This window comes from Dioscorea cayenensis, chromosome 14, assembly GCF_009730915.1.
Source record: "Dioscorea cayenensis subsp. rotundata cultivar TDr96_F1 chromosome 14, TDr96_F1_v2_PseudoChromosome.rev07_lg8_w22 25.fasta, whole genome shotgun sequence".
In the NCBI taxonomy this organism is placed as follows: Eukaryota; Viridiplantae; Streptophyta; class Magnoliopsida; order Dioscoreales; family Dioscoreaceae; genus Dioscorea; species Dioscorea cayenensis.
The window spans coordinates 15,549,508-15,562,313 of record NC_052484.1 but is presented as its reverse complement, the minus strand read 5'-3'; the positions used below and the strand labels follow the sequence as shown (position 1 = coordinate 15,562,313).

Below are 12,806 nucleotides of genomic sequence, written 5' to 3'. Positions count from 1 at the left end.
CACACTCATACCTGTCAAAACCCTGCATCTTTGTTCAATATTTTTTGCCACTATTGATGTTGGAATTATTTTTTGATATTCTATTAAAATATTTATAATTAAAAACTTCATAAAAAATTTTCAAAAAATGATAACCAAAAAGTAAATAGAAAGGTCAAGGGGCACATGATCATAATGAAAATATATGAAGGCTGATTTTCCTTAGTATTAATGCTAAATTCACAAATAATATAAAAAAATTATTTATTTATATTTCATGACAAAATCAATAAATAATCAACTATTATCATATGTTTGCTAATGCTGCAGAAAACCCCATAAATAATTGAGCATATTTAATATGATTTATAATAAATGAAAAATACAAAAACATGAATCATTTGATAAGTTTTTTTTTTAAATAACAAAAATGACAACCACCGCTCTATAAAGGTGTTGTTAAAGAGAAGTCAAATACAATAGTACATCACTTATAACAACATAATAATAGAATTTATTATGTAGAATGGACTAAACGTGAAGTAATGAAAATTTGCCACATATACTCATAATAATATATTAGGAATTATAACTTTAAAATAATAAACCTCCTATGTCTTATAACCCTGAAGACTCCCACATGAGATAATTATGTATATGAAGGATTGCAACATTTTAGATATATATGAACAATTTCTAATTTTAAAAATTTGCTAACAATGGTATTTGACAAAATAATCATCGTTTAAATTAGAGCAAGTATTAAAAGCTAGTTATCTAGAATCAATCTATTTTTAAAAAGACTAATAAATTAAAATATCTCGTATTTATTTACATATATATCATATTTCGTCGAAACATTTTCTTATCTTCATCAACTAACTTGTCTCCTTCATCATTTATTTTGAATTTTAATTATAATTTATATTTATATACACACACATATCAAACTTATTAAATTCTATGAAATATATCTAACCGATATATCGCTAAATAACTTAATACTTTTACATTAAATAAAATTTATTTTTAGAATTAGTGGTTGATTTTTTATTATTATTATTATTATTATTATTAGAATATATATTATTTTACAATGCGGATAAATCATTTTACACATAATTTTTTATTGTTATTTTTCAACCATACATTAAGGGGAAGTCGAGTGTCTCCAATATAAGAGTAAAGTGTTTCATTGCTCGGCTACTGCTGTGGTGACAATCAAAGATAGTGACTATGGACAAAATGACAAACAAAATTATTATTATTATTTTTAGTGATAAATAAGAAAGAAAGTTGTATGTTGCTCAGTGAGGATGTGAACTTCTCGCTGCCTTTTTCATTTTGGCTTATACTGATTAAAACCATTCTTCTGCAAACCACTGTACATTCTACTAGCAAGTACAATCCCAAAACAGTCTTAAAAAAATCAAACTTTGTTAAATGGAGAAAATACTATTATACCTCTGGTAAAAGAGTAATTACTCAAGGGCACAGTAAATTTCATATTTACTTGCATATAGCTTTTATATGTGGTTAAAATAACAGGGACATTTTATGATTTTTAACATTAGGCATATTTGTTTTTAATAAAAACTACCATATATAAGTACATATATTTTTAGAACAGTAAATTTCATATTTATTTATGTATATGCTTTTATATGTGGTTAAAGATAATAGAGAACATTTTATAATTTTTAACATTAGGTTTATTTGTTTCAACAAAAACTAACATATATAAGTACATATATTTTAAATACACATCTTATGTGTGCGTAAGATGTGGTAGACTAAAAAAAATCACAGTTAGGGGTGTCACATTAATATATAAAATTTAACTTTTATTTTTTTTATTTTTTGACTTTTGAATCTAGACAAATAAAGATCAATGTCGACTCCGACTAAAGCACTCTCAACCTTTTATTTGACACGTGCCGTTTATGATAAATACTTTTCCATTGTGATTATTTTTTAAATATCCTTTAATTTAAGTATTTTTCACTTTAATAATAGGTTAATTGTCTTGTCTTGTGATGTCTTACCATGTATTTATTACTTATCTTATATGTCTCTAACCATTTGTATTTATTTTCTTTCATTCAACTAAAAGTCGTAATCACTTTTACCGAGCTAGCTAGATTGTAGAATGACAAACCCAAATATGGAGCAATTAATTAAAACTTTTAGTTGCATCTAATCATTAATTTTACAGAGATATAATAACAACTATATATTTTTTATGAGTCTATAAAAAGCCATTAATTGTTTTTTTGACTTCTGTAAACGTGTGTATGTTACATCAACTTTTATTATCATCTTGTTTAAATATCTTTTTATTTAATTATCATCTTAAATAAATATCTTTTGATTTGAGGAGTCAAAATAAATAATATATATATATATATATATATATATATCAGACGAATGGCCTAAATTAATTGATAATTGCCAACCAATAAACAGGCCCCTTTAATTAATGAATATTGTGAAGCCAATCAACAAAATGTAAGCATTTATTTTTTTTATTATTTTTATTTTATTTTATTTTATTTTATTTTATTTTATTTTATTTTATTTTTTGGCTGCCAGGTTGCTTGAATAAGACATGGAGGTTGCATTAATGTGATTACCAACATCCACCAGCTAACATTTATGAATATTATCTATCCTTTTGATGCTCCTCTTTAGCTTCAAGTTAATAGTAATTACTAATTAATATTCTACTTTATTTGATAACAACATGTACTTAATTCCTTTTTTTTTTTTTTCTCTCCAATATCTTTTTGAAGGTAAAGGTTGTGTGTCGGTTAAGGGTTATTGTTTTAAGTAAATATATTTCATAATTTTTTTTAAATAAAATATTATTTACAATAACCAACTTTAATTAATAAAATAAAATAAAATAAAAAATTAATTTATTTAAAAAATAAATTTTGAAGCAAACTGTATAAATATATCTTTTTAACTTCATTTACATTTTTTTTTGTTAAATTATGTCTAATACAAACTAGAATTTTTTAAAAAAAATATTTTTTATACTCAAATATTATATTAAACCAGCTATAATTTCTATTTTGACCAACAACTTCTTAATCTATTCACACCAGATCTTTTGTATATGGTGTTTGTGTTTTTATTAGTGAAGGTACAATTGTGTTAAAATATTGACTTCATATTTGTACACACTCTAAACATACTCAGTTCATATTTCATTAAAAAAAATTATTATTTTATTTATATACATTATTATAAATCAACTGAGTTGATCCCAAGTGGTGTATAAAAAAAAACAAACACACATGTTATGAAAGATCTACTCTTTTACAGTGTTTTCAATATACAAATTGGTTTAGAAATTGTCCTCCTCTCAAGTAAAATCAATAATTTACATGCCTAGCATACATATACATACATATAAATATATAGATATATTTTTTCTCTCCTATAAAATTAACACCCGCTCCACCCAAGGGGCCAAGGCTAGTTTTGCATGTGTAGTCAAAGGATAACCAACCATATCCTTCATTTACATTGCATTTCCCTCTCTCTCTTTCTTTTCTTTCTTCACCACCTATCAGTGTTCCAACCAACAACTCCTCTCCTTCATTATAAGCCTCCCCTTCCACTTCCAACTCTTCTTACTCATCTCCTCACTTCCTTCTCTTCCTCCCCCATCTCCCACTTCCCAAACTTCTCCACCACATCATGATGAAACACTCTGACGATCTCAGAAACACAGCAGGCCAAGTCATAGTAGAGATTGAGTCCAGCAAACCTTCAGGCAATGGTCTAGTGATTGGAGGTCTTAGTCCATTGAGTGAAACTCTCTGGAAAGAAAAAACTAACACTGAGTTCATCGGTGATGTTTCCGCCCGGTTAACTTGGAAAAACTTAACTGTCACAGTCACCCTCGGCTCCGGCGACACTCAAACCGTCCTTCAAAATTTAACTGGTTATGCTGAACCTGGCACTATCACTGCTCTCATGGGCCCTTCTGGCTCCGGCAAATCCACTCTTCTTGATGCTCTCTCAAGTCGTCTTGCTACTAACGCTTTTCTTTCCGGCACCATTTTGCTTAACGGTCACAAAACTAAACTCTCTTTCGGCACAGCGGTATGTCCATGTTTGAGCTTAATTAGTGAATTACATGATGATAAGTCTTTGAACATACATAAAATAATTAGCTAGGTGTGTTTTGCAGGCGTATGTGACACAAGATGATAATTTGATTGGAACGTTGACGGTGAGAGAAACGATAATGTATTCGGCACGGTTGAGGTTGCCGGATAAGATGCCGATAGAGGAGAAGAGAGCTTTGGTTGAAGGGACGATAATGGAAATGGGACTTCAAGATTGTGCCGATACCGTTATCGGAAATTGGCATTTGCGAGGAATTAGTGGTGGAGAGAAGAGAAGAGTTAGTATTGCTCTTGAGATTCTTATGCGTCCAAGACTTCTCTTTCTTGATGAACCTACTAGTGGTCTTGATAGGTTTGTGTTTTTTTCTTTCTTTTGAATATAAGTGCTTGATTTATGGTTTTTTATATATATAATTAAGTGCTTACTTATTTTTCTTGTAATATATATATATATATATATATAGTGCTTCGGCATTTTTTGTGACTCAAACTTTGAGAGGGTTGTCAAGAGATGGGAGGACTGTTATAGCATCAATTCATCAACCAAGTAGTGAAGTTTTTGAGCTGTTTGATCAGTTGTATTTGCTCTCTGGTGGTCAAACTGTTTATTTTGGCAAGGCTTCAGAGGCTTATGAGGTGAAGAAAATTCATTAAATTCTTATAACATATGTGTGTATATCATTAATTTTACTGAAATTTTATTAATTATGTAGTTCTTTGCACAAGCTGGATTCCCTTGTCCATCACTAAGAAATCCATCGGATCATTTTCTAAGGTGCATCAATGCTGATTTTGATAAAGTCAAGGCGACGCTTAAAGGATCGATAAAAATGCGGGTATGATTAATCGATATTTTTTCGATCTTATAACTGAAGAATAACTATGCATATAGATTTCATCTTTCTGTGTTATTTGTCTTATAATTCAGTTTGAAAAAAGTGATGATCCACTAGACAAGATTACAACTATGGAAGCTATAAGAAGACTTACTGATTTCTATGTGAGATCTCAGTATTGTTATGTTGCTAAAGAAAAAGTTGATGAAATCTCAAGAGTGGTATGTTTTACAATTTATTTATTTATTTAATCTTTTTCAATCTATTTATAATTTGAAACTGAATTGATTTGCAGAAAGGAACAGTGCTTGATTCAGGAGGAAGTCAAGCTAGTTTTTTAATGCAAGCAATGACATTAACAAAGAGATCATTTATCAACATGTCAAGAGACTTTGGTTATTACTGGTTGAGACTTGTGATTTATCTTCTTGTTACTGTTTGCATTGGCACAATTTACTTGAACGTTGGCACTTCATACAATTCAATTCTGGTAAATTTAATCTCAAATAAATTATATTAATTCAATGCATATGAGAAAAATACTGATTCTATTTCTTGTGTATATCAAACAGGCCAGAGGAGCTTGTGCTTCATTTGTTTTTGGCTTTGTGACATTCATGTCAATTGGTGGATTCCCTTCTTTTGTTGAAGATATGAAGGTAAATTCAATAAATTAAATACAAGTAACAAGAACTCTTAACTAAAGTTCAAAATGTTCGATTAATTTGTCAAGGTATTTCAACGGGAACGATTAAACGGGCATTACGGTGTGACGGCTTTTGTTGTTAGCAACACGTTTTCGGCAATGCCTTTTCTGATAATGATCACCTTCCTCTCTGGAACCATTTGCTATTTCATGGTGCGCTTGCATCCGGGGTTCATCCATTACCTCTTCTTTGTATTAGGCCTTTATGCAAGTGTTACTGTTGTTGAGAGCTTGATGATGTCTATAGCCAGTGTTGTGCCTAATTTTCTCATGGGAATCATCATTGGAGCTGGAATTCAGGTCAATAATTTCATTTCATTTTCTTCAAAAAATATTAAGGTGTTATCTTATGTATCTGTATCAAATTATATTGAGTTCTCGATGTTAAAAATACGAAAAAATTGAACAGGGTATATTCATGCTGGTTTCTGGCTACTTCAGACTCCCAAATGACATTCCAAAGCCAGTTTGGAGGTACCCAATGTCATACATCAGCTTTCACTTCTGGGCATTACAGGTAAAAAATAAAAATAATAAAAAGACTAGTTTTTAATTTTTTCAGTCAATGACAATGTGCATGACAAGAAAAAAAAATTACAGGGGCAGTATCAGAATGACTTGAAGGGCTTAATGTTTGATAATCAAAGCCCGGATTTGCCGAAGATATCAGGTGAATACATACTGGAGTATGTATTTCAGATCGATGTAAACAGATCGAAATGGGCCGATTTATCGGTACTCTTTAGCATGATAATCATCTACCGTATAATTTTCTTCATCATGATCAAGATAAGTGAAGATGTTACTCCATGGGTTCGAGGATGGATTGCGAGACGAAGACTACATCAAAAGAAGACTAACAATTCGGCGATTGATCTCGCCCAACGAACACCGTCTCTAAGAGCTTACGTCGCCGATCATGGATCTGCCTCAAGCGGAAGCTGATAAAAACCAAAACTGAACCAAACCGAACCAATCATTATTATTATTACTACTACTACGACGAGAAGTATTATTATACATTTACAGTGATGAATGGCATAGTATTTGGATGTCTAACAAGGAGTAGGTGCTGCAATATTTTGTGTGCATGTATTTTTACATACAGATTAACATTTGTTAAAGCTTAAAGTTGTGAGATTTGTTTTCTTGTGATGTTTCACATGAAAGTGTTTTATTTGTGTATTTATTTCACTAATTAATGTGACAGATAGAAAGGAAACGGATCATGTGGGGAGAGTAAATGCAATGGTTATAAGATCATAACTAGAGACAGTGAGGGAATTGAAGAGGATCTTCATTGGAGTAATTTGAGTAGATATGGATTTGGAGGGTTGGAGTTATTGCAGAATAAATTTTAGGATGGTGAGACAAAGCTTTCATGGACATGGTGAGTGTGTTGAGGATTTTACATGGCTTTGGGGGTTTCATTTTGACAGAACCTAGTACTACTAATATATATATATATATATATATATATATATATATATATATGTTTATAAATAATATAGGGATATGTGTCTTAAAATTAATTCTAAAAATATTTAATATTTTATAATAAAATTAAGAGCAAATAGTTTATTACCTTCTCAATATTTACTTGAATTGGGGGATTTTATATCTCCATTTTCAAAAACTCTGATATTAGTACAATATAAAGAAGAGGACACATATCAATCTTTATAACTTTTTAATATTCTGAAAAAAAAAATATATATTTTAAATGGATCACTTAAATTTTTATTTGTCCAAGATATTTGTTCGAGCTCAGGCTCATGTGAGCTAGTTTTACAACCAATTTAATAAATTTATCTAGTGGTGCATAAGCTAATGTGCACTGTGACAGACTCGTTGATACGAAAAAAAATGTGAATAAAAGATAATCTCATTAATTTAATTAAATTAAAAATATAATAAATTAGAAATATTTTAAACTGTGATGAATATTAGTATATTAAAAAAGTTGAAAGAATGTTTTAGATATATAGAAATTTATTAGGGACTTACAAGTCCTTTACCATAATTAATATAAATTATATATACACTCCTTTCATTCTGAAATACAAGCCATTAAGAATGTTGTATAAGAATTAATGATAATATTAATTTTTTTAAATTTTAGAATATAAATAAACTAAATAACTTGCTTAGTGTTAAGTCTTACGATACAGATTGGCATTATATGACAACCAAGAGATGACATGACAAAGTAAGATGATGTGACAATGATGATTTGGTAAAAAGAGGAGTGACTACTATGATGATGTAGATGAAGCTAGGTGTCATGACATGTGGAGCAAACGATAAAGACTATGTTTAGAAAAAATTCTTCTCAATAGAGTCATATGATGATGAACTAATTTTGGAAAGTGCTTCAAGTTAAATGGATTTCTTCAAAAAGGGTAAGTTTTATTTAAGGTATGTTTATCTATCATTGGTAAGATCCGGGATAATAAATCATATTCTTAGTAAAACTCCTTTTAGGAAAAATCTACCTTAAAGAAAGAGAGGAATGTTCTATTGTTGGCAAAAATAAAGATCATGAAGATTGCATGGAGTTTAGTTTGGTGTAAAGCTATTTGAAGACACAAACTAAGATAGGACAAACTAAGTTTGGTGTGAAGCTATTTCAAGATACAAACTAAGTTAGGCAAGAACAAGCCAAGGTGATTATCAAGACCATATTTAGCAACACAATTTGAAGGAATATCTAAGAGCTAATTATGAGCGGAGCTACTCAAGGAGACTAATCATGTATGGAGATTGATTGAAGATTACATAAGATATGATTAGAGATTTGAAGATCCAAGCATGGATGATTGGAGATCATGCTTGAAGATGTTGAAGGCTAAACTTGGATGAGATGAAATCAAGTTTAGTAACAATATTTCCATGAGTTAAACGAAAATCATTTGAGAAGACCAAACTTGGATCAAGTTTGGAAAGAAGATCGGGAGATCTTTGGTGAACATTTTTGGTAAGATGGTTGTGTGTGCCTTGGTAGGCGCATTCCTTGGGAGAGGAGACTTGCTGAAGTGACGTGAGGAAGGAAGCAGCTGTAGGTAGGAGAAGCTCGGGTCGAGTCAACTGCTACGAGACGAACTGAAGGAACCAGGAAGTTTGAAGATCGCAATTCGGGTGCAACTGGCTAGAACTCAGTCATGTTCAGTATGGTGGGCAATGTTGCAACTGGGTGTTGCAATATCTAACTTTGGAAGATGTCCAAATTAGGAAACCGCGGAGAATTCTAAAAGATGAAGGTTTATTTGGACATCAGTGCGTCTATATAAGATATCCTACTTGAAGATTTAGGATGAGCTACGAAGTGAGAGACCCTTTGATGAGGGTTGAAAAGAGTGGGCATCGGGCAATCTTAAAATGATATTCTTTGTTTTCAGAGAGTAAAGGAGTATTGTACTCTTTATTCTATAATCTCTTTTAGTGGATTATTTCCAGGCTTGACCCCCAGATGTAGGCAAGGTTGTGTGAAACTGGGTTACCAACTTACGTGTCTTCTTTTCTCTTATTTGATTATGTGTGTGCCCAATATTTGAGTGAGTTTTTGAGTGACTTACCTTAATACACTACCCACCTGAACTATCATTTAGAAGTTAGAACCATAACTTTTTTTTTAGGATTATTAATATGACTCAGCTCTTTCCACTTACATAATTTAAAAAATTGGAGAAAGGTAAAACTGTTAAAAAAAAAACAAATAAATATTACTTTAGTATAATAAAATAACAACTATTTTGGTATAATTTTTTTTTAAAATAACTTATATTTCATACTAGAGAGAGTATTTATATAATAATAAGAGTGTGCTTGGAATCAAATAAGAAAGAGGTGGAAGTGTATTGAAATTGTTAGTTAAAATTATAAAATAAAAATTTATAACAAATTTTTTTAATAAAATAAAGAATATTTATTAAAAAAATGATCTTTTTATGAACTACATAGAACATTTCATATATATTGTTTCCTTATCTATTTTACAAAATAAATATGTAATAATTACATTATATATATATATATATATTTTATTTTTTATTTTTTTTTTTTTCTTACGAAAGCAATAAGCACTATATACATCAGAAGTGTGCACATAGACTTAAAAATTAATCATCCAATCCGCACACCCTCAACCAGAGATGAGAGTATTGGATTGTGAATGTGTACCCACAACCGCAGATTCGTTGCCATTATTGGTTTCAACAAGTGTTGAACTTGAGACTTTTTGAATATCTCACTTTTATTTTCCGCAATAAGCCCAAATACCTTCGTATAAAAAATACATATTCGTAGATTATTCTTATATATAAACTTAATCGACATTAATAAATTAATTAAGGCAACTTAAATATTATATATATATATATATATATATGCAAAATTGAACACACACACACATAAATGATCTCAATATAAATTGTGTACCATTTAAGAAAAATATATAATAATTTATTAAATAAACCTTTTAAAGTATTCATTAAATATCTCACATGCAGCCCCGGCCCTAGACACAGGTTTTGGGCCCCTCGCTTTCTTGGGGCCGTTTGGAGGCCTTAATTCATGATTTAAAAAAAATATATATATATTAAGGCTAAACATCATCTGCGGACGTTCGTAGAGTCGTCCGCAGATGATGTACAGTACTTTTTATAGGGTTGGATGGTTGTGATTGATTTAATTACTGTGCTGAGATTGATTGGGTGATTCAGATCAAAAATCATCGCAGATCCCACTTTTTATCAGCTTATAAATAGTGCACAACGTTATCGCTTTATAGAGCAGGGTATGCAGCCCGCTGGATTGAAATCTAACGGCCCATATCAACGCTCACGCATTACGCTTTACGTGAACGCTGATGCAGGATGCATCCTCATATATTAATATATATATATATATATATATATATATATATATATATATATATATATATATATTATTATTATTATTATTATTCACATAATCATATTTATAAATATTGTTATAATATAAATTTATTTTTTAATTAATTTATAACAATATTAAATTACATGGATTTTATCTTATTATTACATTTGTGATAACATTAAATATTCATTGATTAATAGCGTTCAGCATAATCTTATAATTCTAAAGTTGTAATGAAAAAAAAAACTGCTATGCCTCTATTTAAAGGTGAAACATGACATTTTATTTTCTTAAAAGAATTATTTATCTTTTCTTTTTTACAAAAATTTTATATTATTTTAGCATTTTTTTTAATTACTATCAATCCCTATCAATGTTCATCATCAATTATAAGTTGTCAGACCCGACCCGGGCAATGACCCGGCTAAGCCCAGGGGTCAGGGGTCAATGGGTTCGACCGGGTCGAACCGGGGTCAATAATTAAATATAAAAAATATTATAATAATTAATAATGAGTAAATATAATATTAAACCCATAATTATATTATAAAACCTACTCAAATTTTATATTTAAATTGATAAATGATCTTATATACAGTAGAGTTTTCTAATTATGTCATTTATTTTTATATTTTTTAAATATTTATAAATTTAATATATTAATATATAATTATCGAACTTCTCTCGGTGTTATTTATTTGTTTATTGGTTGATTTTGTTAAAATAAATAAGAAATTTAATTCATTAATTTTTATATCTCAATTGAGTTTTTATTTTGTTTTAAATTTTTTTATATTTTTTATTTAATTAGAATACTTTTAATTTTTATATTTTTTTATAATAAATTACACTCATTTATTGTTTTTATTTTTCTTAATAAATTAAATTTTTTTAGAAAGTATTTACATAACACATTAATATATTTTTATTTTTTTAAATGTTAATTTTTTTATTGGTATGTTTATGATATATATATATATATATATATATATATATATATATATATATATATATATATATATATATATATATATATTGTAATCCGATTTATTGATTATAAATTATAAATTAATATTAATAAATATACACGATTTTGTGGTTTCTAATGAAAAAATAATAATAAATTATTAAATATTGTAAAAAAAATTAAACATTGTCACCCGATTGACCCGGCCGGGTCAACCGGTTCCCGGTTGAATCGCCCGGGTCACCGGATTAACACCGGGTTTTTTAATACCCGGGTCAATAGGGTATACCCGGGCCGGCCACATGGCTGGTTCCCGGTTTTTCCGGTTGAACCGGCCGGGCCGGTCTGGGTATGACAACCTTATTTATAACCAATACTAGTAAAGAAAAGTGGTATTGTTTCAATTTTATTTTATTTTAATATATTTTTAAATTTAAATTTATTTATTTCTTAGTTTTAATATGGTAAGTTGTTGATTGGTTTTATTTTCTTATTTCATTTCAATAGAAAGAAGTTTTCACAATTAAAATTAATAAAATTATTTTTTACGATCGATTATGTTAAAAAAAAATTAAATGTATCGGTCATTATTTCTATTGAGAATAATTTGACATCTCAACATGAATACCAAATTTTAAAAGATAACTTTACATCTCAAAAGAAACAAAAAGTGAGTTGTAATTGAGTTGTTAGATACTAATTAATTTTCAAAAAAAAATCAAATAAAACATAACTCAAGTGTCTTGATTTTTAAAATTAATATTTTTAACTTTTTATAATTATTAAACACAATCTATATTTTTTTCTTTGTTTTTTATTATGTACTTTATTATTTAATAAACATAATTAATAAATTTATTACAATCTGTTAGTGCAACTGCACTATTATTGGTATGATTTGACACCTAGTCAGGAAGACGTGGCAACCTGTGTGACATGGCATAATTGATGACATGGTAAAGCATTGTGACATAGCAAGGAGTCTTGACTTGGCAACAAATATCTTGAAGATCTTGGAGAAGCTATGTTTGGTAATACGTTACAACTTGAAAACAAGATCATATCAAGAGCATATTTAGGGAGATTTGATTGGAGACTAAATATGGGTGAAGTTTAATTGAAAAAATACCTATCAATAGTATGATTGAAGACTATTGAAGGTATGATTTGAAGAAACCTTAATAGGTATGACTGAAGACTATTAAGGGTATAATTGAAGACATGCCTATTATTAGTATAATTGAGATGATTGAGTAAAGATCTTTGAAGACCAAACTTGT

The 12,806-nt window shown here is 29.0% G+C and overlaps 1 protein-coding gene across 1 annotated transcript; it reads left to right on the top strand.

Moving 5' to 3' along the window:
- Positions 1–3,466: 3,466 nt before the first annotated feature.
- On the top strand, positions 3,467–6,825 carry LOC120275836 (ABC transporter G family member 11). The gene is made up of 10 exons (XM_039282551.1): positions 3,467–4,095; positions 4,184–4,473; positions 4,586–4,757; positions 4,835–4,957; positions 5,050–5,178; positions 5,253–5,447; positions 5,530–5,616; positions 5,691–5,963; positions 6,073–6,180; positions 6,264–6,825. Exons 1-10 carry the CDS (start codon positions 3,688–3,690, stop codon positions 6,606–6,608), a joined length of 2,130 nt encoding a protein of 709 aa, XP_039138485.1. The 5' UTR covers positions 3,467–3,687; the 3' UTR covers positions 6,609–6,825.
- Positions 6,826–12,806: the final 5,981 nt, after the last annotated feature.